The 25717-nt window shown below is 44.2% G+C and overlaps 1 protein-coding gene and 1 non-coding gene across 5 annotated transcripts in view; both read left to right on the forward strand.

Moving 5' to 3' along the window:
* The window catches only part of RPL12 (ribosomal protein L12), a 134798-nt gene that overhangs the window by 44177 nt on the left and 64904 nt on the right, over positions 1-25717 (forward strand). For 3 of the 4 annotated variants that reach the window (XM_033960302.1, XM_033960300.1, XM_033960301.1), the window contains exon 3: positions 13154-13252. The exons of the other annotated variant lie outside the window; for it this stretch is intronic. In XM_033960302.1, coding sequence (XP_033816193.1) covers positions 13154-13252 — 99 coding nt within the window. The remainder of the gene's footprint in view (positions 1-13153; positions 13253-25717) is intronic. 4 annotated transcript variants of the gene reach the window in all.
* LOC117368737 lies at positions 22674-22802 on the forward strand. Its single transcript, XR_004540988.1, has one exon. It is a non-coding gene; the product is annotated as a small nucleolar RNA SNORA65 (small nucleolar RNA).

Here is a 25717-nt window from a genome sequence, read left to right on the forward strand (position 1 = left end):
TAAGGCGCCTGGGCCAATCAGAATAGGCCCGGGAGCCTTAGGTCCCTCCTGGGGGCAGGGCCTGAGGCACATGGTCGGGTTGGGCCCATGTGCCTCAGGCCCCGCCCCCAGGAGGGACCTAAGGCTCCCGGGCCTATTCTGATTGGCCCAGGCGCCTTAGGCCCCACCAGTAGGCGGAGCTTTGGGACGGATGGGCCAATCCGGCCTCATTCCGTCGATGGCTGCCTGCCGGACAGGCGGGTTTGGCTCCCGTCTGTCCGGCCAACTACAGAAAGGTACGGGGAAGGGGGTTGGGGGTGTCGTGGGGGTCGGCCAGGGGGGTCGCGGGTCGGCTGGGGGGGCGGTCGGAGGTTCTTGGGGGGGGGGCGGTCGTTGGGGGGAGGGGGGGTTTGCGTCGAGGGCAGGAGGGCCTGGGATCCCTCCTGCCCGTAATGTAGTGCAGGGTGGGGTTAGGGGGTCGCCGTGGCCAGGAGGACTTGGGCTCCCTCCTGGCCCGATATTGTCGGGGAGTTGGGGAATCGGCGGGGCAAGAGGGCTTGGGCTCCCTTTTGCCCCGATCGTGTCGGGGAGTCGGGGGGGCAAGAGGGCTTGAGCTCCCTTTTGCCCCGATCGTGTCGGGGAGTCGGGGGGGCAAGAGGGCTTGAGCTCCCTCTTGCCCCGATCGTGTCGGGGAGTCGGGGGGGCAAGAGGGCTTGAGCTCCCTCTTGCCCCGATCGTGTCGGGGAGTCGGGGGGGGCAAGAGGGCTTGAGCTCCCTCTTGCCCCGATCGTGTCGGGGAGTCGGGGGGGCAAGAGGGAACCAGGCGGAGAGAGGGCAGTTAAGCGCAGTGCCTGCGCGGAAGGATGCAGCTCGGGCGACTTCGTTGTGTGAAACGAAGTTCGTTGTACGGATCAAGACATAAAGTTCGTTGTGCGCAGCGTTCGCTGTGCGAGGCGTCCGTTAAGCGAGGCACCACTGTAATTGAAATTTATAATAAGCTGAGGCTTTAAGAGCCCTTTGATATAAAAGCTCATTTAACTCCTGTTGCGCAGCCAGCAATTGTCCCTTAAAGTGCAATGCCCCTGAAGCGCCAAACTACTGCCGCAAACTAGTCACCCAACATTCCAACTGTTAAGACTGCAGGTGCCATATAAGCCAAGATATCTCCCCTTAATACCGCTTTTGCCGCCTCCCAATAGAGCAATGGTCTCAAACTTGCGGCCCGCAAGGTACTATTTTGAAGCCTTCGGTATGTTTATCATAATCACAAAAATAAAATAAGTTTCTTGATCATATGTCTCTTTAGCTATAAATTACAATATTTTTCTTAAGACTTAACCAAAAGGAAAGATTTATGTTCAAATGATTTTTATTAAGGATAAGGAAACAAGGGCAATACAAACACTTTAAATGTTTTTAACAAGAAGAAACAACAATCCCCCCCTACCACCCCCCTTCCCCATCCCCATCCCACCCAACCCAGGTTATTCTCAAAACAGCAAAACAAAAGACTATCAAAAGGAAAAATAGTAAAGTCAAGCATCAAAAATTCAAAAGTTGACTCCGTGCTAGAGGAGTCATGGTGTTCCAAAAGGGCTCCCACACTTTATGAAAGAAACATCCCTTGGGGGAAGAAAACTCCACAATGTCCCTGTGTTCCCACATCAAAAAAAGAGATCATGCGTGTCCTCCACAAGGAAATATCAGGAGCTTCTGCATCCAACCAACGCAGGAGGATACACTTCAACGTCCATTTTAAAAAAGTAGAATGCCCCGCTGCCAAGGATGGTATCTGGGAAGAATACCAAAAAGTAACAAGGGAGAACGACATAATTTTATCTGCCAAATACATTCAGTGAAAGTGAAGATGTAATCCCAAAAAACCTCAATCAAGGGGCAAGACCACAGCATATGGCCCAAACTGGGCAAGAGCAACGCGGACACTGAGCGGAAGATTGAAAGCAGGCCAAATGCCCTCTCTAAGGAGAAATATAGAGACTCGACACCAATTTGTAGTGTTGCTCCCAAAAAGTCATATTTCTGGTAAACAGTCAATTAAAGGAAAGATTTTTAAACTATAAAGAGTTTTACCTCAAAATTGTTATTTCTTTAATAAGACATTAAGTATTTTTTTCTGAGGCCCTCCGTGAACCTACAAAACCAAAATGTGGTCCTGTAAAGGATTTGAGTTTGAGACCACTGTAATAGAGGATAGGATCATCGCAGTGTTCCTGATTATGATGTTGCTAGTCTTTCCATTTTTAAAGCAGATATTCCTGAAAGCGGGCATCTCTATATAAATAGTACGGAAATCTCTGCCCTTCCCTGGGATCCCTCCTCTCCCCCCCCCCCAAACATCAATGTAGTTGCACTCAAGCATGGTCCGAAATCTCAATAGGTCCCATTTCCACCCCTCTGACCTCCGGAAGCAGAGATTGAGAGATCAAAAGGAGGTCAATACGAGAGAGTGGCATGTGCCCGAGATTGGTGGGAATAGTCCTGTTCCAATGGGTGCAGCACTCGCCATACATCCACGAGGTTTAAGTTGGTAGAAAGCAGAGCAGGGCCCGTAATGGTCTTAGATGTCTCTCTACCCACTCCCGAGGAACAGTCCAGCCGAGGGTCTAATATCTCATTGAAGTCCCCACCCACAAGCATGGGCACCTCCCCAAAAGCCAAGAGTTGATTGTGGACTTGAAGAAAAAAATCTGATACTAGGATTGTTGGCGAGGTTCCAAGATGGCTGCAGCCAGATTTGATAGATTTGTCCTTTATATATATTTTACCTCTTATCTGCAATGCCAAAGCGGAGAGGGAAGAGCTCTGCTGGGGCCTCGCGTGGCCCTTCTTTGGCCGGCTATGGTGACATAGAGGAACTTTTGTGGCATTTGCAGGTCACCCCTTTGACTTCATCGGAGACGTTCCCACTGGAGATGCCCCGGGAAAGCGGAACGGAGGCAGTCTCCTTGGGATTAGATACCACTCTTGAGTCCTGATGTTAGGGCTTCGCCCCCACGCTCTCAGAATGCCAGCTCCCTGCGGATGGAGCAGCACCAAGGAGTACAGACGCTGCAAGTCCATGAAGCAGGAGAAATCATGGAGGGTAGTGCTGTGCCGTACTTGTCTCATTTGGAGGGAAGTCTGAGTTTGGATGCTGAAGTGATGATTCAGCATGGAGACGGATGTTTCCAGGAAGGCAAACAGTGTGGGACAGAAGTGATTGAACAGGACTCTTCTGGGATATTTTCTTTCCCTCAAGTACAGAAACCCCCAGAGGTAACTTTAGACTCTATTTGGGACCTTGTGGCAAATCTGCCTACTTTAATAAATCCTCAATTCAACGTTTGGATAATCAAATAAAGGCTCAAGTAATTGATATTAAAAAATCTACAAACTGGAATTCTTGAATCTAAAAACTTGGAGAACAATGTGAATCAGTAATTGGACCTTGGCCAAAAAGATTCAAGAAACTTTGATAAAAGACAATATTAACTAACTAAAATAAACTAAACTAAACCTTAGGTTTATATACCGCACCATCTCCGTAGACGCAGAGCTCGGCACGGTTTACAGGATTTAGGATGAGAAGGAACTCCAGTGGAGGGTTTATGGATTAAGTGTAAGAGGGTGTGGATGGGTGGGAGAGGCCAAAGAGGGTGGAAGTGTTACAGTTTTGAGAATAGCCAGGTTTTTAGGTGTTTGCGGAAAAGTTGGAGGGAGCTTGAGGTTCGGAGCGGGGAGGTAAGGTTATTCCAGAGCTTAGTGATTCTAAAGTGGAGGGATGACCCTAGTTTGTCTGCATGCAAAATGCCTTTTGTGGAAGGGAAAGATAGTTTAAGAGTTTGGGAGGATCTGGAGGAGGTAGGAGTTGCGGAGTTCCAGAATAGAGGAATAACGGCAGGAAGGATGCCGTTATTCCTTAGGAGGAAATTAGAATCCTTAGAAAATTTGTTATGCTCCAATAAGATTAGATTGATTAATTTCCCTAGAAGTGTTGTATATTCTCCTAGGGAAATGTTAAAAAGATTTATGATGGAGGTTTTGGAGATCACTTAGGAAAAATTGACTCCTTGATCCCAGGTTTATTATTTGCCAGCAAAACCACAAAATCAGCAGCAAGGAATTGCTCCCGATTTGAATGTAAAGAATTACTTGAGCTGTCTGATAGAGAAACAGTTACACTTGCTACATTGTTATTGACGGTAGCAATGGCACCGGATAAAAATTGGCTTATGAAAAATTTTTTTAAGCAGAAAGTTTTTTTTAAGGTTTAAAAGTACAAATGTATCCGGATTTGGTCAGGGATATCCAAAAACGTAGGAAAGAATTCTTGTTTTTGAAACCTGGGGTTCTGGCCTTAGGGGGCGATATTTTATTTACGTTATCCTTGTAAATGTGTGGTGCGCTATTCTTCTCAAAAGTATGTATTTTTTTTTTAACCTGCGCAACTAACAACTTTCCTATCACTGTTGCGACTGCAAAAGGAAAAAGTTAAGATCTAAAAGCCCGATATTAGAGATTGTAATAAGGTGACTGTCAATTTGATCTTGGCCAAGTCGGCCTTTGAATTCTTGATTCTGTTAATTAAATCTTGGTACCCATTAATTGGGGACTAGAGCTAAGTATTTGTTACTTTATATAAATAATTTTCAAAGTATTATTTTATGCTTAAAGCTTTCTGTACAAGTTTATGCTTAATTGTGTCAATACGAAAATGATAAATTAAAAAAAAAGGGTTGTTGGCTGCATAAACATTACAAATATTAATAATTTTATTTCTTATATACCGCTATATCGTGAAGTTCAAAGCGGTTTACAATAAAGATACATTTTGTCAGTACATGGGATACAAGCGGTTTACAATAAAGATACATTTTGTCAGTACATGGGATACAAGGTAGAAAGAGAGTATAAGTTAACCAAAGGCTTACCAAATAGTGACAGAAGCTATAACATAGCATTCATTGGGGTCCTGTACCACCTGGATCAAGGATCAAGATAACCACTTCCCCCTTTTTATAAACAGGAGCCTCAAAATAGGAGCCCATCCACCATATACGTAATTTGATATGTTCTACAGACGTTAATCTAGTTTCCTGCTGAAAAGCTATGCTGGTCTGAGTGCGGTTCAAACTGTAGGATCTTGGAGCATTTAATTAGAGTGTATACCTCTCGCATTCCAGGAAGTTAATTTAAAATTCAATACTTACTAAGATGGAACTCTCTTTATGAGAACAGGAAAAAAACCCGACCATCACTTACAGCTGGGGGCGTCCCAGCCACCACCCCCCTATCCCAGCTACCTACCAAAGAACCCACAGCACCCCTCCTACCTCCCACCCCTCCCTTCCTCCCTGAGAAACCCTGTACCATAAATGGCGTCACTTCCAGGAAACTAATATATCCTCCACAGAGACAACAAAAGACCCAAGCCCCCTCACCCACCATGCCATCATACCGAACATCCCCTCCCACTAGCATTCCAGGAGAACCCTTGGAATAATTCACGCTGGCATCCATACCAATGCATATTCTGCCCTCCTAACTAGTGCACCCTGCACCCAGTCACCACCCTTACAAAACACACACACACTTATAGAACAAAGAAAAGAGAGAGGAAAAGCAGGGAATGTTCCTGCAGTGCAGTCCTCTGTTCCCTGGAAGGATTGTGGCATTGCCCTCCAAGGGCATAAAAACACTCGGACACGAGTCCTGCCCCCAATAGGACAAAACCTGTTTCCACACTGCCCAAGGGGTCTGAATAACACACTGCCCCGAGAAGGCTGAGAGATATTGCGTAGATTTAACATGTAAAAGATATAGCAGATGATAAGGATAAAAATAATCTCTTTCAAAGGATACATCCTTGTATAGCGCAGTATCCAAAACACAATCATGAATGTGGCGATGGAGGCAAGCCTGATTATAAATGCAGATATCTGTTATGCCCAGACCCCCCACCCCCCGAGCTCAATGCCTCCTCATGTGAGACCACCGAAGTTGGGGCCATCGCCCTCCCCCCAAAAAACGGGACAACATAGAGGTAAGCATGCGAACATCTTTCTTCAAGACATAAATGGAAAGTGTCTGAAGGACATATAACCATTTAGGAAATAGACTACGGCCTATCAACGATAAAGGTAAGCCTTTCCATTGCTCCAACTTGGAACGCGTCTCAACTAACAACCTATCAATGTTAAGCCGGTAGAGAGTCATCCCATCCATAGGCAACTGGATACCAAGATATTGAAAGGAGCCCTCTTCCCATTTCAATAGAAAACCTGCTCCCCAGAGATCCTGCACTACCGGGGAGGAAACAGACACTTCAGATTTATCCAAATTAAGCACAAACTGTGAGAAATCTCCATACTCCCACAAACTCTCCAAGACAATTGGCAGCGACCTCCAGGGCTCCGATAGAAAGACTAAAAGATCATTTACAAATGCTGCAATTTTAAAGTCTTTAGCTCCTAAAGGGAGCCCACCGATCTCCACATTGGCCTGTATTTCCCGGATCAAAGGGTCCAAAGATAACACAAAAAGCAGAGGGGACAAAGGGTAGCCCTGCCGTATCCACCTACAAATGGGGAAACAAGTCCGAGCCCGTCCCATTAATCCAGACCTTAGCAATCGTGTCACTAAAGAGCTCTAATATCATGTTTAAAAAAAAAAAAGTCCCATCCCATACGCCCGAAGGATGCAAACAAAAATCTCCACTGCACAAGATCGAAGGCCTTGGCTGCATCAAAGCTGATAAGCAGAGGAGGAGTCCCATCAACCTTCACCTTTTCTACCGCCAAAAGTATCCGGCTAATATTCTGGGACACCGGTTGGGCCCACACAATGCCCATCTGCTGCTCTGACACCAGGAGTTTAGCCTCAAAATTCAATAACGAGATGGGCTGGTAGGACTCAGGCAGTGTGGCATCCCTGCCTGGCTTTGGATCTATGCTGTATTAAGATACCGCTGAAAAAAGCCCTTGGTCACCCCCAAATTGAAAATCTCAGCTAATAAAGGAGCGATCTTGTCAACCAACACTTTATAAAACTCTGTGTGCAGACATCAGGACCAGGAGCCTTTCCTAGTGAGCTACCCCAAATAGCCCACTCTACCTCCTCCAAAGTAATGGGTAAATCCAAAGAGTCACGGTCATGATCAGACAAACAAGGTAAATCCAAACTATTCAAATACATTTCACCATCCATACAATCAAAATCGGACGCTGCATGAAGGGCCCCCAGAAACTGTCCCATAATATCACATATTTCTTTAGTACGATGATGTAGCTCCCCTTTGGAGTCCCGCAAAGTGGCGAGGCCCAACCGTTCCATCCGGGGAGTGGCCATCCGAGCCAACAAACGAGCACTTTTATTGGCAAACCTATATAATTGGAACTTATAATACGACAAGGCCTTAAGAACGCCTTGATGTAAAAGTTCATTTAATTCCTGTTGGGCTGCAAACAATTGCCCCTTCAGGGACAACTCCCCCGAGGCCCTAAAGTGCCGGCGTAGGGCGGTCACCCTGCACTCCAAATGTAAAACTGCAGCTCGTCACACTTGCTTCTGATGTGCTATGTAAGCCATGACATCACCTTAGCAGCCTCCCAAAGAGGAATAAGGTCCTCGTGGTGAAGCTGATTATGAGATTGATAATCCCTTCACCGACTGATTAGATACACGGAAACCGCCATGAGCTCCCACCAGGCCCCAAAGGCCTCCCCCCCCTCAACCCCAACAAAGCTGCACCCAAGCATGATCCGATATTTTGATAGGTCCCTTGTCTATTCCTTGAACTTCAGGAAGCAATGATCGGGAAAGTAGAATGAGATCAATAAGAGAGAATACTTGGGATAGGTGAGAATAATCACGCTCCAAAGGGTGTAAAGCATGCCAAACATCTACCAAATTCAAAGCATGAGCTAGCAGAGCAGGACCGGTAATTGATTTAGATGTCTACCCACTCCCGAGGAGCAGTCAAGGGCAGGATCAAAAACCTTATTAAAATCCCCACTCACCATCATAGACACGTCCGCAAAAGCCAAAATTTGATTACGGAGGCGCCGAAAAAAAATCGGGCACTAGGATTGTTAGGCGCAGACACATTACAAAGCAGCAGAGTCTTACCATTAAGGGAGGCCAAAGCTAAAATAACGACCATTGGGATCTCTTACCACCCGGTGGGTCTCCAGCTGCACCCCTTTTCTGATGAGAATCACCACTCCTCCTTTTTTATGAATGGCAGGAGCCTCATAGTGGGATCCCACCTACCAAGTACATGATTTGTAGTAAGTCTAGTTTCCTGCAAAAAGGCCCTATGGGTCTGTGTGCGGTTCAATAGCCGCAGGATCTTAGAATGTTTAATGGGCGAGTGTATCCCTCCTACATTCCAGGAAGTTAAATTTAGGTCCAGAAGCTGCCTTGGTGGAAGCCCTCCACCTGGGTACAACAGAAAATATAGTACAATACCAGAACTTCCAGAGGGCGTCCCAGCCACATTCTCCAGAGTCTGCGCAGACCCTTGGGTAACCCATCCCTATACATCTTACCAGAACACCTCTGCCCCCCTCCCCCAGACCCTCCAATCCCCCCCATATACCCATGTTATACCCCTTCCCAGGTGTTAACATCCAGAAAACAGAGAATCCCCCCACCACAGCATCCCAACAGTACCCCTTCCCCTCCTGCCATGCGTATCCCAACCAACCAGCCCACCACCACTAGTTCCTCAACCTCTTCCCTTCCCAATGGGCCACAATAAAGTCAACTGGGGTCTCAGGCAGGGAAGAAAGCCCCTGCCAACCAATGAGCAAAAGGCCCATGGAGCAACCAGCACCACGGTATTACCCCCACAGATATGTCCTGCCTAACAGCTCCCTAGACCAGTGGTTCCCAACCCTGTCCTGGAGGACCCCAAGGCCAATTGGGTTTTCAGGCTAGTCATAATGAATATGCCTAAGAGAGATTTGCATATAATGGAAGTGACAGGCATGCAAATCTCCATGCATATTCATTAGGGCTATCCTGTAAACCTGATTGGACTGGGGGTCCTCCAGGACATGGTTAGGAACCACTGTCCTAGACCAAGCACTCCCCTCCCCCAAGGAAGTCAAATCCCAGTCATTCAGCACCCCAAAAGACCCAAACCCAACAAACTAAATACAGTAAAAACCAACAGGGCAGTGGGCTTCCCCCCCCCCCAACAAGAGGTCCATGGGGCTAGTCACCAGCCATATGGAATAGAGGATTATCCGAAACAGGTATCTGTTCTGTGATGAAACGTTGGGCCAATTCAGGGGAGTCAAAATGATGAGCCCTGCCCAAGTGAACAATTCTTAAGCAGGCCGGATACTGCAGGTGTTTTGTCCCAAATGAACAATTCTTAAGCGGGCCAGATACTGCAGGTGAAAACAATCTTCCAACGAAGGGAAGGGAGGTACACAAGGGAGAGAAGTGACACCTAGCCTGCGACACCTCCGCCGAATAGTCTTGGAAGCACAAGACAGTCTTATTATCATGCTGCAACTTTCTCCCTTGACATAAGGCACGGAGCACCTCAACCTTGTACCTGTAGTTGAGCCGACAGATCACCATTCTGGGTCTGTCCGTGCCCTCCCGGCACTGGCCCAGACAATGTGCCCTCTCAATCTGCAGGGGACCCGAAGCTGGTGAAAGCTGCAAAGTCTCAAATAGCCATTTCTCCAGAAACTCCCCCAGCTCCCCTTCTCTGATACTCTCAGGTAGACCCATAAACCTTAGGTTGTTGGTCGGGACTGTTTCTCCAGATCCTCCACTTGAGCTCGCTTGGCCGCCAATGTAGTAGCCTGGGTTGTCTAGTCCTGAGTGAGGCGCTGCACAGAATCCTCCATAGTGTTGAGCCGCTGCTGGGTTTCCCTCGCCTCCGATGTTAAGGAGGTGAACTTCTGGTCCAAGGTATCTAATTTATCCAGGATACACTGGAATTTGTCGGTCAAGGTGCCCTCGATTGCCATGGTGACTTCTGCCACCTAGAGCGAGCTCGGAGACTCCGGGGATGAGGGAGCTACGTGCGCTGCCATTTTGGAGTCAGCTTGCTTGCTCTTGTCTTGGCTTTTTAGGGTGAGTTTTGCCGCCATCCAGCCCCGGCAACAACAAGGCACACACGGTTAGGCACCCCAGGAAAAATCTGCTTTGTGTATTGTGGTGTTGGTAGCGAAGTTCGCCGATTTAAATGCCAATCTATGGTTGGGATTCACGGAGCTGCAGGAGATTGCTGCCTACAGCTCCATGTTTCTGCCGGAAGTTCCCAAATTTTAGAAAGAAGGCGGTTCCAATCTCTCTGGGTAACTAGGGAGGCCAGCAACTTCCCTGCTTTATTTCCCCAACGATAGAAACAATACTTGTACATCTGAATATCCCAGACAGCTCTTTGGGCCAGCAAATCATTAATCTGTCGTCGCAAGTCCAAATAGTAGCTGTGAACAACTGCAGAACCAGTTTTACCAGTTTTATGTAAATCCCCTTGTATGACTCACAAGCGGTAAGCCAAATCCAAAAGTACCTGATCCAGATCCCTCCACTTGTGAGTGGTATACTCCATAATAGGGAATGACATGGGGAAAAAATTTGTCCCCGTCCCCGCGACCACCGTCCCTACGACCACTGTCCCCGCAACTACTGTACCCGCATTATCCATACAAGCCTCAGTACTGCAATATTTAGCTTATTCCTTCTTTATAAATCAAAGTTCTGGCTGCTGACCTAGAGAAAGAGATGTTCAGCTGGCAGGGCTTTGTTTATAAATTTTTATAAACACAACTAATATACTACTTTATCCTAAAGCAAAAAAAATAAAATAAATAAATAGAAATTTTTTTTCTACCTTTTTTATCTGGTTTCTGCTTTCCTCATCTTCTCATTCAATTCTTTCCATCCACTGACTGTCTTCTTTCTGCATCTTCCATTTGAATCTATCTATCTATCTCCCTTCCTCCCCTTTACCTTCGGGGCACATATTGAGTAACTCCAAAGCCGTCGGAGCCTGCAAGCAGTAGCATGTGTGTGTGGGTGGAAGCTTCTCCGCTGACGCAACCGTTGCGTCAGAGGAGAAGCTTCTGCACATGCACGCTACTGCTTGCAGGCTCTGACGGCTTTGTGAAGAAGATAGATTGATAGATTCGGGTAGGTAGGAAGGAGGGAGGGGGCCGCATGTGATTGGTGACCCTGCGTGTTCCCTCCCTTAACTGCGGGTACAAGGCCATTCACCGCTCCACGGGGTGGTGGATGGCCTTGTCCCCATACCCACAGTGAGTACTTTTCTCCCCTCACCGTTTCGGCTAGCTGTGGGTAACAGCCACTGTGTTATTCTCTACTCCATAATTTTGCCCCTCATAACTGCTTTACTGGCTTCCCAAAAAGTGACCTCAAACATCTGAAGAGGAGTTTTCTGCTACGTAATTATCCCATTGCTGTCCCAAAAATGGGTGGAACTCCTCGTCCTCATATAATGTGGGACTCATATGCCAACCAGATTGCGGTCTGTGTGACACCCAAGTAGTAAGCAGCTCCATCCAAACCAGATGATATGCAGACAGCATGCCATCCTCAATCACCACCTGTTTAACGCCGGGCAAAAGAGGAGCCACCAGCAAGTAATCCAAGTGGCTATGCACTTTATGTACATGAGAATAATAAGTGAAATCAGATTCGTCAGGATGAAGCGTATGCCACGGGTCCACAATGCCCAACTGATGTGCAATAAAATTTATCCCTTTTGTAGTTTACCCCCTTTCAATCTAGGCTTGGAAGGCTTGCAGTCAATAAGAGAGTCAGCAGTGAGGTTAAAATCCCCGCCTAGTACAAGCTGATACTCAGAGAAAGGAGTGAGAGCGGCTACTAATACAGAAAAGAATCTATGAGAGAATACATTGGGGGGCATAGATGGACATCAACCTGCAATTTGTTATAATATTGGAGCACCTTACTACACTTAACTGGAGAGTGCAATCCAGCTACATTAAAACTAGCAACCTTAATATCACCCATTTGGATATTGGACAAGAAAAATGGACTCGGCAGCTATATGGGGCAGCTGCATCGGCCTCCCAGCTGAGCCAACACTGGAGCAAGATCAAGCAGAGTCAGGACACAGCACCCCCCTATTCTCCAAGCACATACCCCCATCCCTCACAGGCACTCCTCTTCACCTCCCCTCATCCCCCAGCTAACACACACACACTCACACTCATACCGTCCCACCTTCCACAGAATAGAAGGAACACACAGACACTCCCGTTCAACTCCCCAACTTACTCCCCCCACCTGCAACCCCCCCAAAATCTGTATATACAACATCATGAACCAATCCACAACCTGTAACCCTTAAACAAGTGAAACAGGTGCAAAAAAATACCATCAGCACACACATAGCTTAAAAAAATAAATTGAAATAAAAATAGGGGGGATTGAGGCCAGGACAAAGGACAAAATTAAGACAAATTAGAGATGAGTTAATTGAAGCAGAAGAATAATTCATCCCCACCCCAAAAAGTTCAAGATGGAGAAATCTACAGGCAAAGTCATGGCAACTGTTTTCTGGGATGATGAAGGACTTTTACTTCTGGAGTTCCCGGGGAGAGTTATGCCAACACAATGATTGCGGGAGTCGGTCAAGGAGAAAAGAAGAGGAAAACTCCCAGCAGGCATGCTGCTTCATGACAATGCACTGTTGCACGTCACTACAATCCCAGGCTGCCATCTGATAATGTGGGTTTCAGCAGCAGCTGAACCATACGCCTTATAGTCACGACCTGGCTCGTTTTGGATTATTTTCTGCTCCTGAAAAAATCTCTTCGTGGACAGTATGGAGCTATCAAGGGACTATATTGAGAATTTTTTTTTTTTTTTTTTAATCTTTCCTTCTGAGGTAGTTAATTATTAAATGCCCCTCATAAGTCTAAACATGTAAGAGCTGGAGAATAATCTTAATCTGTAAATGCCTTTTGTTTCAGCTACTTGATAACATGGAGTGAAGCAATACAATTATGATAAGCACCAGTCTACTGTACAGGGTTAGTTTGAGCTGTGCACTGTCTGTAACTGGTGGTGTTATGTATTGCTACTGTATAGTAATATTCTGAGACAGCTGCAAAAGGTTACTCATGCACAGTTTGATTTGAGAATGATTTGTTTGCAGTCTCCTAAAAAAGTTGGTGATGACATTGCTAAGGCAACTGGTGACTGGAAGGGACTAAGGATCACTGTGAAACTCACCATCCAAAATCGACAAGCTCAGGTACAGTGAGTGTGCTGTTATGTGGTACTTATAAACTCTGTGAGTGACTGATCATTAAAACATTCTGAAAACAGTAATGCTGCTTGGTTTCTAGATGTTTCTTGGCCGTCTTGGCTTCCCTTTTCTATTTTCATATTTATGTTCATATTCTTTAAACCTCCTCCTGGACCAGCCTGGTGGCCAAGTCATAAAAGCCATCCTGCTGTGGGGGTACAGAGGAGAAACAATTAACAAATTTTTATTCCTGGAATCATTTGTGGATCAATGTCGGGTATGTGAAATATTAAAGAAACCTAAGAATGAGTGATTTATAATTGTAGCCCAGGACAGTAGGTTATGGACAAGATGGTTTACTGCAATCATTGTAAAAAAAAATGGTGCAACAGATACTATAAATTTTGCAAGGAGTTAGAAACACTTTTCTCATGGCTGACTGTGAAGTTCTGATGGTGGGAAAGTTTTATACAGAAAGACAAAACATGTTGGCATGTCTCATTCATTGGAAACTCTGTAAGCATTAAAACAACTGTGTACTGGAAAAACATTGGGATCATGACTACAAGAGAATTGTGAAAAACGAAGAGTTTATCACTTGGGACATCCCCATCCAGGCTAATAAAACCAAACTGAATGCTAGAAAACCAGGTAATGGTAAGAGAAAAACACCAGAATGACATTGATTACAGAGGTGTCTGTCCCAGGGAATTACTTGGTGTATCATGTGGTAAGAGGGAAGATCTCATTACCACAAAATGTAGTTGGAGACAAAATGTGGCAGAAAGATGCAGAAATATTTCCTAATATTTGGGGCACTACAGGCTTAAACTTCCAAACACACCTGCATATAGTTCCTCTATATCAGGGATGTCAAAGTCCCTCCTTGAGGGCCACAATCCAATTGGGTTTTCAGGATTTCCCTAGTGAATATGCATTGAAAGCAGTGCATGCACATAGATCTCATGCATATTCATTGGGGAAATCCTGAAAACCTGACTGGATTGCGGCCCTCAAGGAGGGACTTTGAGACCCCTGCTCTACATGGCAGATCTTATGAACTCCAGAAAGAAGCTCTCTTTTGGTACAATGCAAGTACTACTGCAAGCATTGTTAGTAAATTTGGAGACAAGACGGAGATCATATTCCACATGCTCTGGCTTAGGAGTGAGGTTCATTTTGTCATGTGCAAAACTAACCCAGTGGAAGAAATTGCCCCAGGAGAACATATTGATTCCATCTCAGATGCCAAGGTTCCTATTTAAACATTTGTTCCATTAGAAATAAAATTAACTTGGTAAGAGATTGGCTAGAGGAAATAAGTTCAGATTTTGGTTTTTAGCTGAAATAGAGAATGACACGGGGAAAAAATCTGTCCCCGTCACTGCACCGTCCCCGGCCCACCATCCTCTGCACCGCCCCGTTACCGCCGTTCCCTTCACCGCCCCGTCACCGCCATCCTTTTCACTGCCCTGTCACCGCCACTGCCATCCCATTCACCGCCCCGTCACTATCCCTGCAGCATCCATATAAGCCTCAGTACTGCGAAACACCATGAAGACAGAAGAGAGTTCTGCCACTACTACTACTGCACTGAGAATCTGTTTCAGTGCCTCTGTCCTGTAGTAAAAACCGAACATAAAATAAATCCTGGAAAACTCCCACAGCCAAATCTTTCCATCGGAGAGCTGCTTGTCGGCGGCCAGCCAACAAAATCCGTTCCTTCAATGTAAACTCCCCAAAGCAGGCGATTATATCTCGTGTGCCCTGGGCCCTGACAGCTCCCAGACTGCGATGGGCCCGCACCAGAATGATAGAATCAGGGACATCAGCTCTCAGCAGATGTTCACAAAAGGCTCTTACTACCTCTTTACTGTCCCGAAAAGCTTCCGTTTCAGGGATGCCTTTGAACCGCAGATTGCATCTCCGAGAGTGGTTCTCCAAGTCTTCAACTTGTGTCTGAAGGTCCCGGAGCTCAGTCGATAGGCGGCCTGTAACATCAGTGGTAGTGGATACCGCCGTAGTAAGAGTAGCCACGTGATCTTCTGAAGCTGAAACTCGAGCTCCCAGCTCACTGACCTCCGTCCGAAGCTATGCAATCGCTGCTCTCTCATCTCCCTGCACACCAATGATTTCAGCTTTCAGCTCCTTAAACCACTCAGCCATAGACTTCCGCGGTACCTCTCCAGCCTCCCCCCGCTGATCCGATATGCCTTCGTCTTCCGACTCCGACTGAGTCGCCGGTCCGGCTGCCATCTTTTTTTTTCTCCCCCGTGCCACTCACCGCCTCCGGGCCCGATTTCTCCGGCGGATCGCCGAAAAATTTAAACTTGTCCAGGCGTTTACGAGTCGCCATTAGTAGGGGGACTCTGGCAGCCCAAAATAGTGGCAGAAAAAAGACACCTTGGAAGCGCCAATCGCAAACTGCAACAAAAGCCCGACGGAGCTTCTGCTTCACGCTGCCATTCAGTGAGATGACGTCACTTCCTCCTCCGAACATAAAATAAATCAATTAACTTGTCCTCCCTTTCAATGACGTGTCCCCCATGTTCACCTATAGCTCGAATCGGGTCAATTGTGCACACTAAACAGGAGAATCTGGAACGTGAGCGCAGGCGGGCAGTGATACAAAAACAGCAGACACCCGACCAACTGCAGTGTTCCGCCATCTCCCTCCCTCCATCTCACCTTAGATGTAGAGTATGCCGGCTTTCTTTTTCACCCAGCCGCATGAGCAGGTGCTCATTTGTTCAATATTCTCCTCTGACGCAACCGGAAACAGGAAGTTGCAAGAGAGGAGAAGATTGATCAACGCAAGCGCGGCTTGGCGAAAAAAGAAAGCCGGCATACTCTACATCACTGGTTTTCAACCTTTTTACACCCGTGGACTGGCAGAAATAAAAGAATTATTTTGTGGACCGGCAAACTACTAGGACTAAAATTTTAAAACCCTGTTTCCGCCCCATCTCCGCAAGCTCAGTCACCTCAGTAACAATAGAAAAATAGACAAATATAGTGGAAAATATAGACAGCAGATATAAATTCTCAAAACTGAAACATTTTGATCACTAAATTGAAAATAAAATCATTTTTCCTACCTTTGCTGTCTGGTGATTGATTTCATGAGTCTCTGGTTGCGTTTCCTTCTGTCTGTGTATCCTTTCTTTCATTTCTTTCTTTCTGCACTCAAGTACAAGAATTGTCCCTTTCTATTCCCTCCCTCTTTTCTTCATATGTCCTTAGTGCCCCCGGTGCCTCCTTCCCATGTCTTTAGTGCCCCCAGTGCCTCCTTCCCATGTCTTTAGTTCCCCTAGTGCCTCCTTCCTATGTCCCTCTCACTGCCTTCCACACTTTGTCCCACCCGCACCCCCGAAGCCTGCCTGTGCCTGTCTACTTTTCTCCCTCCCTAGCCAAAGCCAGCCTGCTGCCTCCCTGCTGCTCAAAAAAAAAAAAAGCCTCCGTCCTTTTCCCCTTCTCTTACCACCATGCTGCAGCTGCTAAAGCCGGAAGTCTTCTTTCCGACTCAATTCTGAAGTCAGAGAGGACGTTCTGGGCCAGCCAGGCAGCGATTGGCTGGCCCAGAACGTCCTCTCCGACGTCAGAATTGACGTCGGATAGACTTCCTGTCGGCTTTAGTAGCTGCAGCATGGCGGAAGGAGCAGGAGAAAAGGAGAGGTTTTTTTTTCTTCATGCGGACCGGCAGAAATTCAACCAGCGGTGCTCTTCCAATTCAAAGGTGAGGTGGAGGGAGGGAGATGGCGGAGACCACGCGATCTTGATTGCCTCACTGCAGGGACAAGTCCATTCACCGCTCCACGGGGCGGTGAATGGCCTTGTCCCCGTCCCGCAGAGGCCACTATTTTTTCTTCCCCGTTTTGGCGGTTTACCCGCGGCTAAACGCGGCTAGCCGCTGGTAACCGCCACCGTGTCATTCTCTAAGCTGAAACTTGGTTAATATCAGATAATGATATAATAAATGAATTTTTACCACAAGGTTTTAAAATAATACCATTATCTAGAAATTGGAAAAGAGGAGGTGGATTGGCAATTATTTTAAAAGACTCATTTGACTTTATGAAATTGGATTCTAGATCCACAAAAGACTGTGAAATCCTCACTTGTAGATTGTCACAAAAAATTTTGGAAGATGTTCTAACTAAAGTTTTTATATACCACCAAAAAAAGGCACATAGTGCAGGAGGAATTTTATGAATATAGAAACATAGAAAGATGACGGCAGATAAGGGCTACAGCCCATCAAGTCTGCCCATACCATTGACCCCCTTTTAAGTCTACTGGCCCCCTTAACTCTACTGACCTGCTCTATTAAGTCTATATCCTAGCGACCCTATTCATTGGTATGACTCTCGCAGTGATCCCACATAGGTATCCCATTTATTCTTGAAGTCTGGGATACTGCAGGCTCGATCACCTGTACTGGAAGCTTGTTCCAATGCTCTATCACTCGTTCCGTGAAGAAGTACTTCCTGACGTCTCCACGAAACTTCCCTCCCCTGAGTTTGAGCGGATGTCCTCTTGTGTTCGAGGGTCCTTTGAGAAGAAAGATATCATCTTCCACCTCGACCCGTCCCGTGATGTACTTAAATGTCTCAATCATGTCTCCCCTCTCCCTACGCTCCTCGAGGGTATAGAGCTGCAATTTGTTCAGTCTTTCTTTGTACGAGAGACCCTTTAGCCCCGAGACCATCCTGGTGGCCATCCGCTGAACCGACTCAATTCTGAGCACATCTTTACGGTAATGTGGCCTCCAAAATTGCACACAATATTCTAGATGAGGTCTCACCATGGCTCTGTACAATGGCATCATGACCTCAGGCTTCCTGTTGACGAAACTTCTCTTGATGCAACCCATCATCTGCCGTGCCTTAGATGAAGCCTTCTCCACTTGAGTAGCAGTCTTCATGTCTGCACTGATGATCACTCCCAAGTCTTGTTCTGCCGTAGTCTTGGTTAAAGTTTCTTACAATCTTTTATTGGGTAATATAAATATACATCTGGATCAAGAGGACATTTTGGAAGTTACAGATTTTGTTCTCATTTCTAACGCCCTTAGGATTTTATAGACCAGATCCTGTAAAAACTCATTATAAAGGTCACCATTTAGATTTAGTTTTTCCTCAAAAAATTCTACCAACTCAAAAATACATTTACAGCAGGTAACATGGATATTTGGTCTGACCATCGATTATGTAACCTGGAATTAATATGGCAGGAAAAACTAATTAGAACAAGGAATTCCAATGACCTGAAAAAGAAAACTAACATTACTAGCAGAGGAATTATAAATCATGTAGAATATTGGTCACACTATGAAACTAAACCAGAATTTAGTTCAGATAAAAATTTTAGCGAGGAATTGAATAATTTTTGTAATCAGACGTTAGATATAATGGCACCTTTTAAAAACATATACAAAGCAACAAAGACCATCAAATGTCTGGTATAATGGGGAATTATTAGAGATTAAAAGGGAATTACGCAGATTAGAAAAAATGTGGATAAAATCAGGTAATATGGAAGATACGATTAAGTGGAGGTTAAAAGTGAAAGACTATAAAACCATGATTAAGGAGAAATTAACAAAATATTACACCCATAAAATTGGAATGGCAAATATTAACGGCAAAGAGTTATTTAAATTGGTAAACAATTTATTTGAATCTAAAAAATCCCCCAAGTTGGAATGTCCACCATCTTCAGATGCTAAATTTTTTTTAAAAATAAAATCTAAATTGAGATCTAATTTTGGATCATTAAACAGTATGGATCCATAGATGTCAATGGCCCAATGCGAAGGTAGTAGGGTAGGCATGACCTGGGAACAATTCAGCCTACCAGATTGGATATTTTTCTGTAAATTGTTTACCAAATACACTAAATCTAGCTGTCGATCAGACAATTGTCTGCCAAATTTCAAATGGATTAATTATATGTTGTAAGAGGGCCAGTTCCCAAAGGAGATTGGCCAAATCTTTCTCACGCCCATTATAAAAAATTCTAAAGAATCCATTACTTGCGTTACTAATTATAGACCAATCACTAGTATTCCGTTATTTACAAAGCTGTCAGAAAGGTTAGTTAACTTTGAACTAGTAGAATATCTTAAAAAATTTACTATTCTTCACAATGTTCAATCAGGATTTTGCTCTGGCTATAGCACAGAGACAGTACTAGTCTCATCTTTATGGATTGTTTAGTGTTGGCACTAGCATGCTGATCCTTCAGTTGGATTTTAGTAGCGCTTTTGATTTGGTTGACCATGAGGTTTTGTTGAACTGTTTTAGATTTATTAGGCATCTCAGGAAATGTTTGGAAATGGTTCCAGGTTTTTTTTTTGTTCTTTTTTTGAAAAACAGATCCTTTTGGGTATACAGTACTGATAAACCTTCTTTACTATGGAGTAAATCTTGTGGTGTCCCACAGGGTTCTCCATTATTGCCAAAATTGTTTAATATCTACCTTGCCCCCTTGGATCATCTATTACATAATCTCAAAGTTAAATTTTACATCTATGCAGATGACATTACCATACTTATCCCTTTAACATTTGTTACAGTAGAGTATTGTGTACAATTCTGGAGACCACATTACCAAAAAGATGTGCTGAGAGTTGAGTCGGTTCAACGAGGAAAGGCTGAACAGATTGCAGCTATACTCACTCGAGGAACGTAGAGAGAGAGGAGACATGATTGAAATATTTAAATACATCACGGGCCGCATCGAGGTGGAAGATGATATCTTCTTTCTTAAAGGTCCCTCGGCCACAAGAGGTCATCCGTTGAAAATCAGGGGTGGGAAATTTCATGGCGACATCAAGAAGTTCTTCTTCACCGAAAGGGTGGTTGATCATTGGAATTAATTTCCGCTTCAGGTGATTGAGGCCAGCAGCTTGCCAGATTTTAAAAGGAAATGGGGATACACATGTGGGGAATCAAGGGGGGTGGGTCATTAGAGTGGGCAGACTTGATGGGCTATGGCCCTTTTCTGCCGTCAATCAGATTTTATTCATCCTTTCTCCGCTTCTATTTAATATTTTTTTGGCACCTCTACTAACTCTTAGCCAATCCATTGGATTTTCCGCGTTTGCATACGCAGACGATATCCAATTACTTTACCCCCTAAATCGAGCAGATCCAAAAGAGATAATATCTATTAATAATAAGCTAACACAAATATGCCTATGGCTTAAGGACAATATGCTAGCGTTGAATGCAACAAAATCATCAGTGATGTTCTTCCCATGGAAAAGAGATCTAAAAGAACAATTTTCATCTCAGATACTACTAAACAATATCCCCCTCCAGCAAGTGAATACAACAAAAATATTGGGAGTGACTCTGGATCAAGAATTCAATTATCATAACCAAATTAGTTCAGTAGTTAAAAATTGTTTCATTAAACTACGTCTTATTAGATCATTGACTAAAGTTCTTAAACCGGAAGCTCTCAACATTCTTATTCATTCACTAATCATTTCTAGGCTAGATTATTGTAACACTTTATACTGTGGTATAGCCAATAAAGAAATAAGAAGATTACAGATAATACAAAATACAGCCATAAAAATTATTACGAATTCAAAAAAGTATGATCACGTCATACCACTTTTACAAGCTGCACACTGGTTACCTATCACACATAGAATAAAGTTTAAAATCATATTATTAACATTTAAAATTCAACAATCGCATGAGCTGCTATTCTTGGATCGATTATTAATACCTTATTCTCCATTTAGGACACTCAGAGCAACACAACAAAATTTATTAACTATTCCTTTGTTGAAAATAATTGGGACCAGAAGAGCAACCATTTTTTCAGTACTAGCTCCCCAACAGTGGAATAATTTGCCAATTTACTTACGCGGCGAACCTTCATTAGACAAATTTAAACGCGCCTTGAAAGGTTTTCTTTATAAAGATGCATTTAGTATATAGATAGAACATTCAATTAAACACTATATTTTTTCCACTAGGAATTAAACGAATAGGACATCAATTTGAAACTCTAAGCGCTTTTTAAAAGCTTTTCTTTAATTAATTCATTTTATACTTTTTTTTTTTTTTTTTAAATGACGCCATCCTTTGTGTTCAAACCTTAAATGTTTTTTGTCCTTTTTTAATAAATTGTAGTTCTTCCCATTGCCCATTTGTGCCAGTTTGTACTAACTTGTAATAGAACAAAATGATTAATATGTATTGTCTTATCTTAGTGTATTTTGTCCACCCGGCTTTCTTTTTATGTATTAGAAACATGTAATACGCATTGAAATATATGATATTGCGTAAAAATCAAAATCTATTAAATTTGAACTTGAAACTTGACTAGAACAATGGACTCTCCAGTTTAAACTTAATCAAAGAAATTGTTCTTCATCTCCAGGGTTAAAAAGTTTCTATTGCAACTTCAATAAAAATATTGGGCATAACATTAGATCGATATCTAACATTGGAAGATCATACAGACCTAATTATTAAAAAATGTTTTTCGGCCCTCTGGAAACTTTGTAGAATGAAAAAATATTTTCTTCAATGTTATCAATTCTGGACTATTGTAACATTTATTTAAGGTCATCTAAAAAAATTATTAATAGACTAAGATGAATACAAAACACAGCAATCCGTCTGATTTTTGGGCTGAAAAAGTGATCATATCAGCCTATTTTATAAACAACTCCATTGGCTACAGTTGAAGCCAGAGTGCTGTTTAAGTTCAGTTGTATCTTGTTTTAAAACACTATTTGGTTTAGCACCTATCTACCTTATTTCCCACCTTGAAATCAAGTCCAACAAGAACACTTGAAAAAATTACTGGGTTGTTTTTCCGGCACCAAAGGCCTACCGCTATAAAAGATTTTTGGAAAAAACATTAACCTATCAAGCAGGAAAAACTAATATACTATTCTTTTAGAAGGTTATTGAAAACTCATTTATTTGATAAATTTGTCCCTGGACAGCAACTGTGAAATGTAAATTGATTGAAATGATTTGTAATTCGAATTTTACTACTATATGACATGTAATGATCGCTGTTTTGTAACAGTCCTCTTAATGTAAACCACCCAGAACTAATATGGTGTGGCGGTATACAAAAATAAAGTTATTATTATTGTTCAGTCTAACTGGATATGCATTGGGAACAGTGTTCAGATCTATGGGGTGTGGTCATTGCGCTTTGGTGACACCTAGTGACAGATTACAGTGCAGAAATCTTGAATGGACCTATGATTTTTCTTTAGCTGCCAATGCAGTAGATGGAGTTGGTGAGCTGGGAGAAAGCCCCCTAGTGGTTACAAATAAAGGCTTATAGAATAGGCCTAAGGGAAAACTACTAGACAAAATGTCTGGGTTTGACAAATGGCCGGTTGAAGTATTTCTGTCTTTTTCTTTGTTCTTCTTAACAGCCACCCGCCACTATGCTTGTCTGACAAGTGACTGGTATAGTCCAGTGGTGAGCTAAGAGCAAACTCCTCCTTAGGAAACAGAGCTGGTCTTTATGCTGTGAGTAGTTCTGTGCCGAAAGGTTGGGGACACCATTTTAATCTCTACATGTAGAAATCTGTAGGCAGCCCATTTCCTATAAATAAACACACACATTAACAAATATTCAAAATTTTTATTTTACTATGTAACAATTTTATTTATTATATTTGGGTTCTTGCCTATGCCACAAAAGTATAGAAAATGGCTATCATTCCACTTAAACTTTGCTTTTCTGACTAGGATATTGATTTTTTTTAAAAAATTCTCCATTTTTGCAGAACATTAGATTGATTCCAAGCTGAGTAAACTTGGGGGCCCTTTACTAAAGCATGATTAGGGTATTGCCACATTGTCCACTCCAGAAAAGAGCAGCAAGTCAGAGTGAGGGCAATGTTGTAGATCCAGTTCACAATATCAGTGATGCAGTTGATGAGAGTAACCCATGCTATCATAGAAACATAAAAATATAATGGCAGATAAAGGCCAAATGGCTCATCTAGTCTGCCCATCTACAGTAAGCATTATCGCTTTCTCTCTCTCTGAGAGATCCCACGTGTCCTCTTGAATTCAGAGACGGTCTCTGTTGCTACCTCCTCTTCTGGGATACTGTTCCACGCATCTACCACCCTTTTCCGTAAAAAAGATCTTGAACTCGCCAGGTCTAGTGCTGAGCTTTTGACATCTATGCTAGAGAATGACACGATGGCGGTTACCCACGGTTAGCCGCGTTTAGCCACGGGTAACCCGCCAAAATGGTGACCAAAAAAAATGGTCACCGCAAGTTCGGGGACAAGGCCATTCACCGCCCCGTGGAGCGGTGAATGGTAGCACAGGGCGGTGACCGAGCGTTCGAACCGGCAGCCCACTCTCACCTGCTGTCCGTCCATTCATGTATCTCCCTCCCTCCTTTTCCCTTACCTTTTCTTCTTAAAATGGCGATTTCTATAAGGCTAAGAGCTGTATTACAGCCGGAGCCTTGAAGTCGCGTTGCGTTGCCTGGTGGTAAAAGTCTCCTCTGACGCAACTTCCTGTTTCCAGTTGCATCGGAGGAGACTTTTAGCAGGCAACCCAACGCAACTTCAAGGCTCCAGCTGTAATACAGCTCGTAGCCTTATAGAAATCGCCATTTTAAGAAGAAAAGGTAAGGGAAAAGGAGGGAAATGCACAGCTGGCCGGTGGGAGGGAGCTGCTGGACCGCGTGAAGGGTGCTGGGGGTAGGGGGATGGAGAGAAGACGGGGCCAGGGCGGTGAAAGACAGCGGGGCGGTGAAGGGGACGGCAGAGACAGGGGCGGGGCGGTGAAAGGGACAGCGGGGACGGGGCGGTGCAGAGGATGGTGGTCCAGGGACGGGGCGGTGACGGGGACAGAATTTTTCCCCGTGTCATTCTCTAATCTAGGCTCAAGCAGTGGAACTTATTGAACTCGCCAGGTTCAGTGCCTAGCTTTTGACATCTAGGCTCAAGCAGTGCAACTTATTAGATGAAAGTGTGCAAGTCGGATCAGAGGAAGTGTCGCCAAGATTTTCTACCTTATTCACCCACCAAACTACTTCTAAATCTATGGTCGTCATTGCATAACTTCAATATAAATATGAGGGTGAATCAAAAATTAAAGGCAATTGTTAAATTATACGATAACTGGAACAGAACTAGTGAAATGCAACATATGTACTCGTACATTGCCTGTTGGATTGTTCGTTCACACACTGTGCAATTCTCTGTCTTTAGTTAATGTGGCTGTCACAAGGTCAGAAACATGGACATTTCATTCCTAGATTGCACCATCAAAGAACAGCAGAGGGAGTGAAACCTACTCTCGGGTCTTCTGCTCAGCCACCTCGCTCCCTCCAACCCATCCAGAATTCTGCTGCTTGACTCATACTCCATGAGAGCCGCTATACCCCTATTCTAGTCACTTAATTGGCTTCCCATCCTTGTCTGAATACAATTCAAACTCCTCGTACTGACTCGCTCACTCAGCTGCCCCCGCTGTTTCTCTTCACTTATCTCCCCCTATGTTGTCTGTCCCCCCCCCCCTTCCCAATGAGCTCCACTCAGCTGGTAAGTCCCTCCTATCTGTGCCCTTCTCTTTCTCTACCAACTCCAAACTCTGCATCGTATGCTTGGAACAAGCTGCCCGAATCCATACAGTGGGCTCCCTCTCTGGCAGTGTTTTGAGGTCCACCTCTTTGAGACTGTTTCCGAATACAATTCAAACTCTTCTTACTGACTCACTCGCACAGCTGCCCCTCACTATTTTTCTTCACTTATCTCCTATCTGTGCCCTTCTCTACTCTGTCCCTTCTAACTTGCTGCACCATATGCTTGGAACAAGCTGCCTTAATCCATACAGAGGGCTCCCTCTCTGGCAGTGTTCAAGTTAAAAGTCTACCTCTTTGAGATTGCTTTCAACTCCTAACTCCTCTCTCCTTGGGTTCTGCATCCCTAACCCTATATTTCATGCCTGGCCATCTATTAAATGTCAAAATGTATAGTGCTGCGTATGCCCTTCAGCGCTGTATAAATGATTAAATAATAGTAGTAGTAAATGTCACCATCTCATATTGACTCAGTATGGATGTAGCACCATGAATGAATGCAAGGTTTGAGTGAAAAAACAGGTGGGTTCTGGTTACCCATCAATATTGCGCACACAAGAGCACATTGACAGGCAGATGTCTTGATTAGAAGACTGATGGATAACGGTATCTCAGTTGGCTGCAAATTTGGTTATTGACAATGGATCTGCATTTTGCCATAATGTATGATGGCTTGGAATACAGGAAAGTTTGCGCATGATGGGTTCCCAAACAGCTTACTGATCTGTATAAGCAACAGCATGTGGAGGTTGTAACTCAGTTCCTGAGAAGGTATGAAGAAGATTAGAGTATTCTGGAGAGAATTGTCACTGGTAACGAGACATGGTTGCATCACTTCACCCAGAGAACAAAAGATAAAGCATGATGAAG

The sequence above is a fragment of the Geotrypetes seraphini genome, chromosome 10 (assembly GCF_902459505.1).
Source record: "Geotrypetes seraphini chromosome 10, aGeoSer1.1, whole genome shotgun sequence".
Lineage (NCBI taxonomy): Eukaryota > Metazoa > Chordata > Amphibia > Gymnophiona > Dermophiidae > Geotrypetes > Geotrypetes seraphini.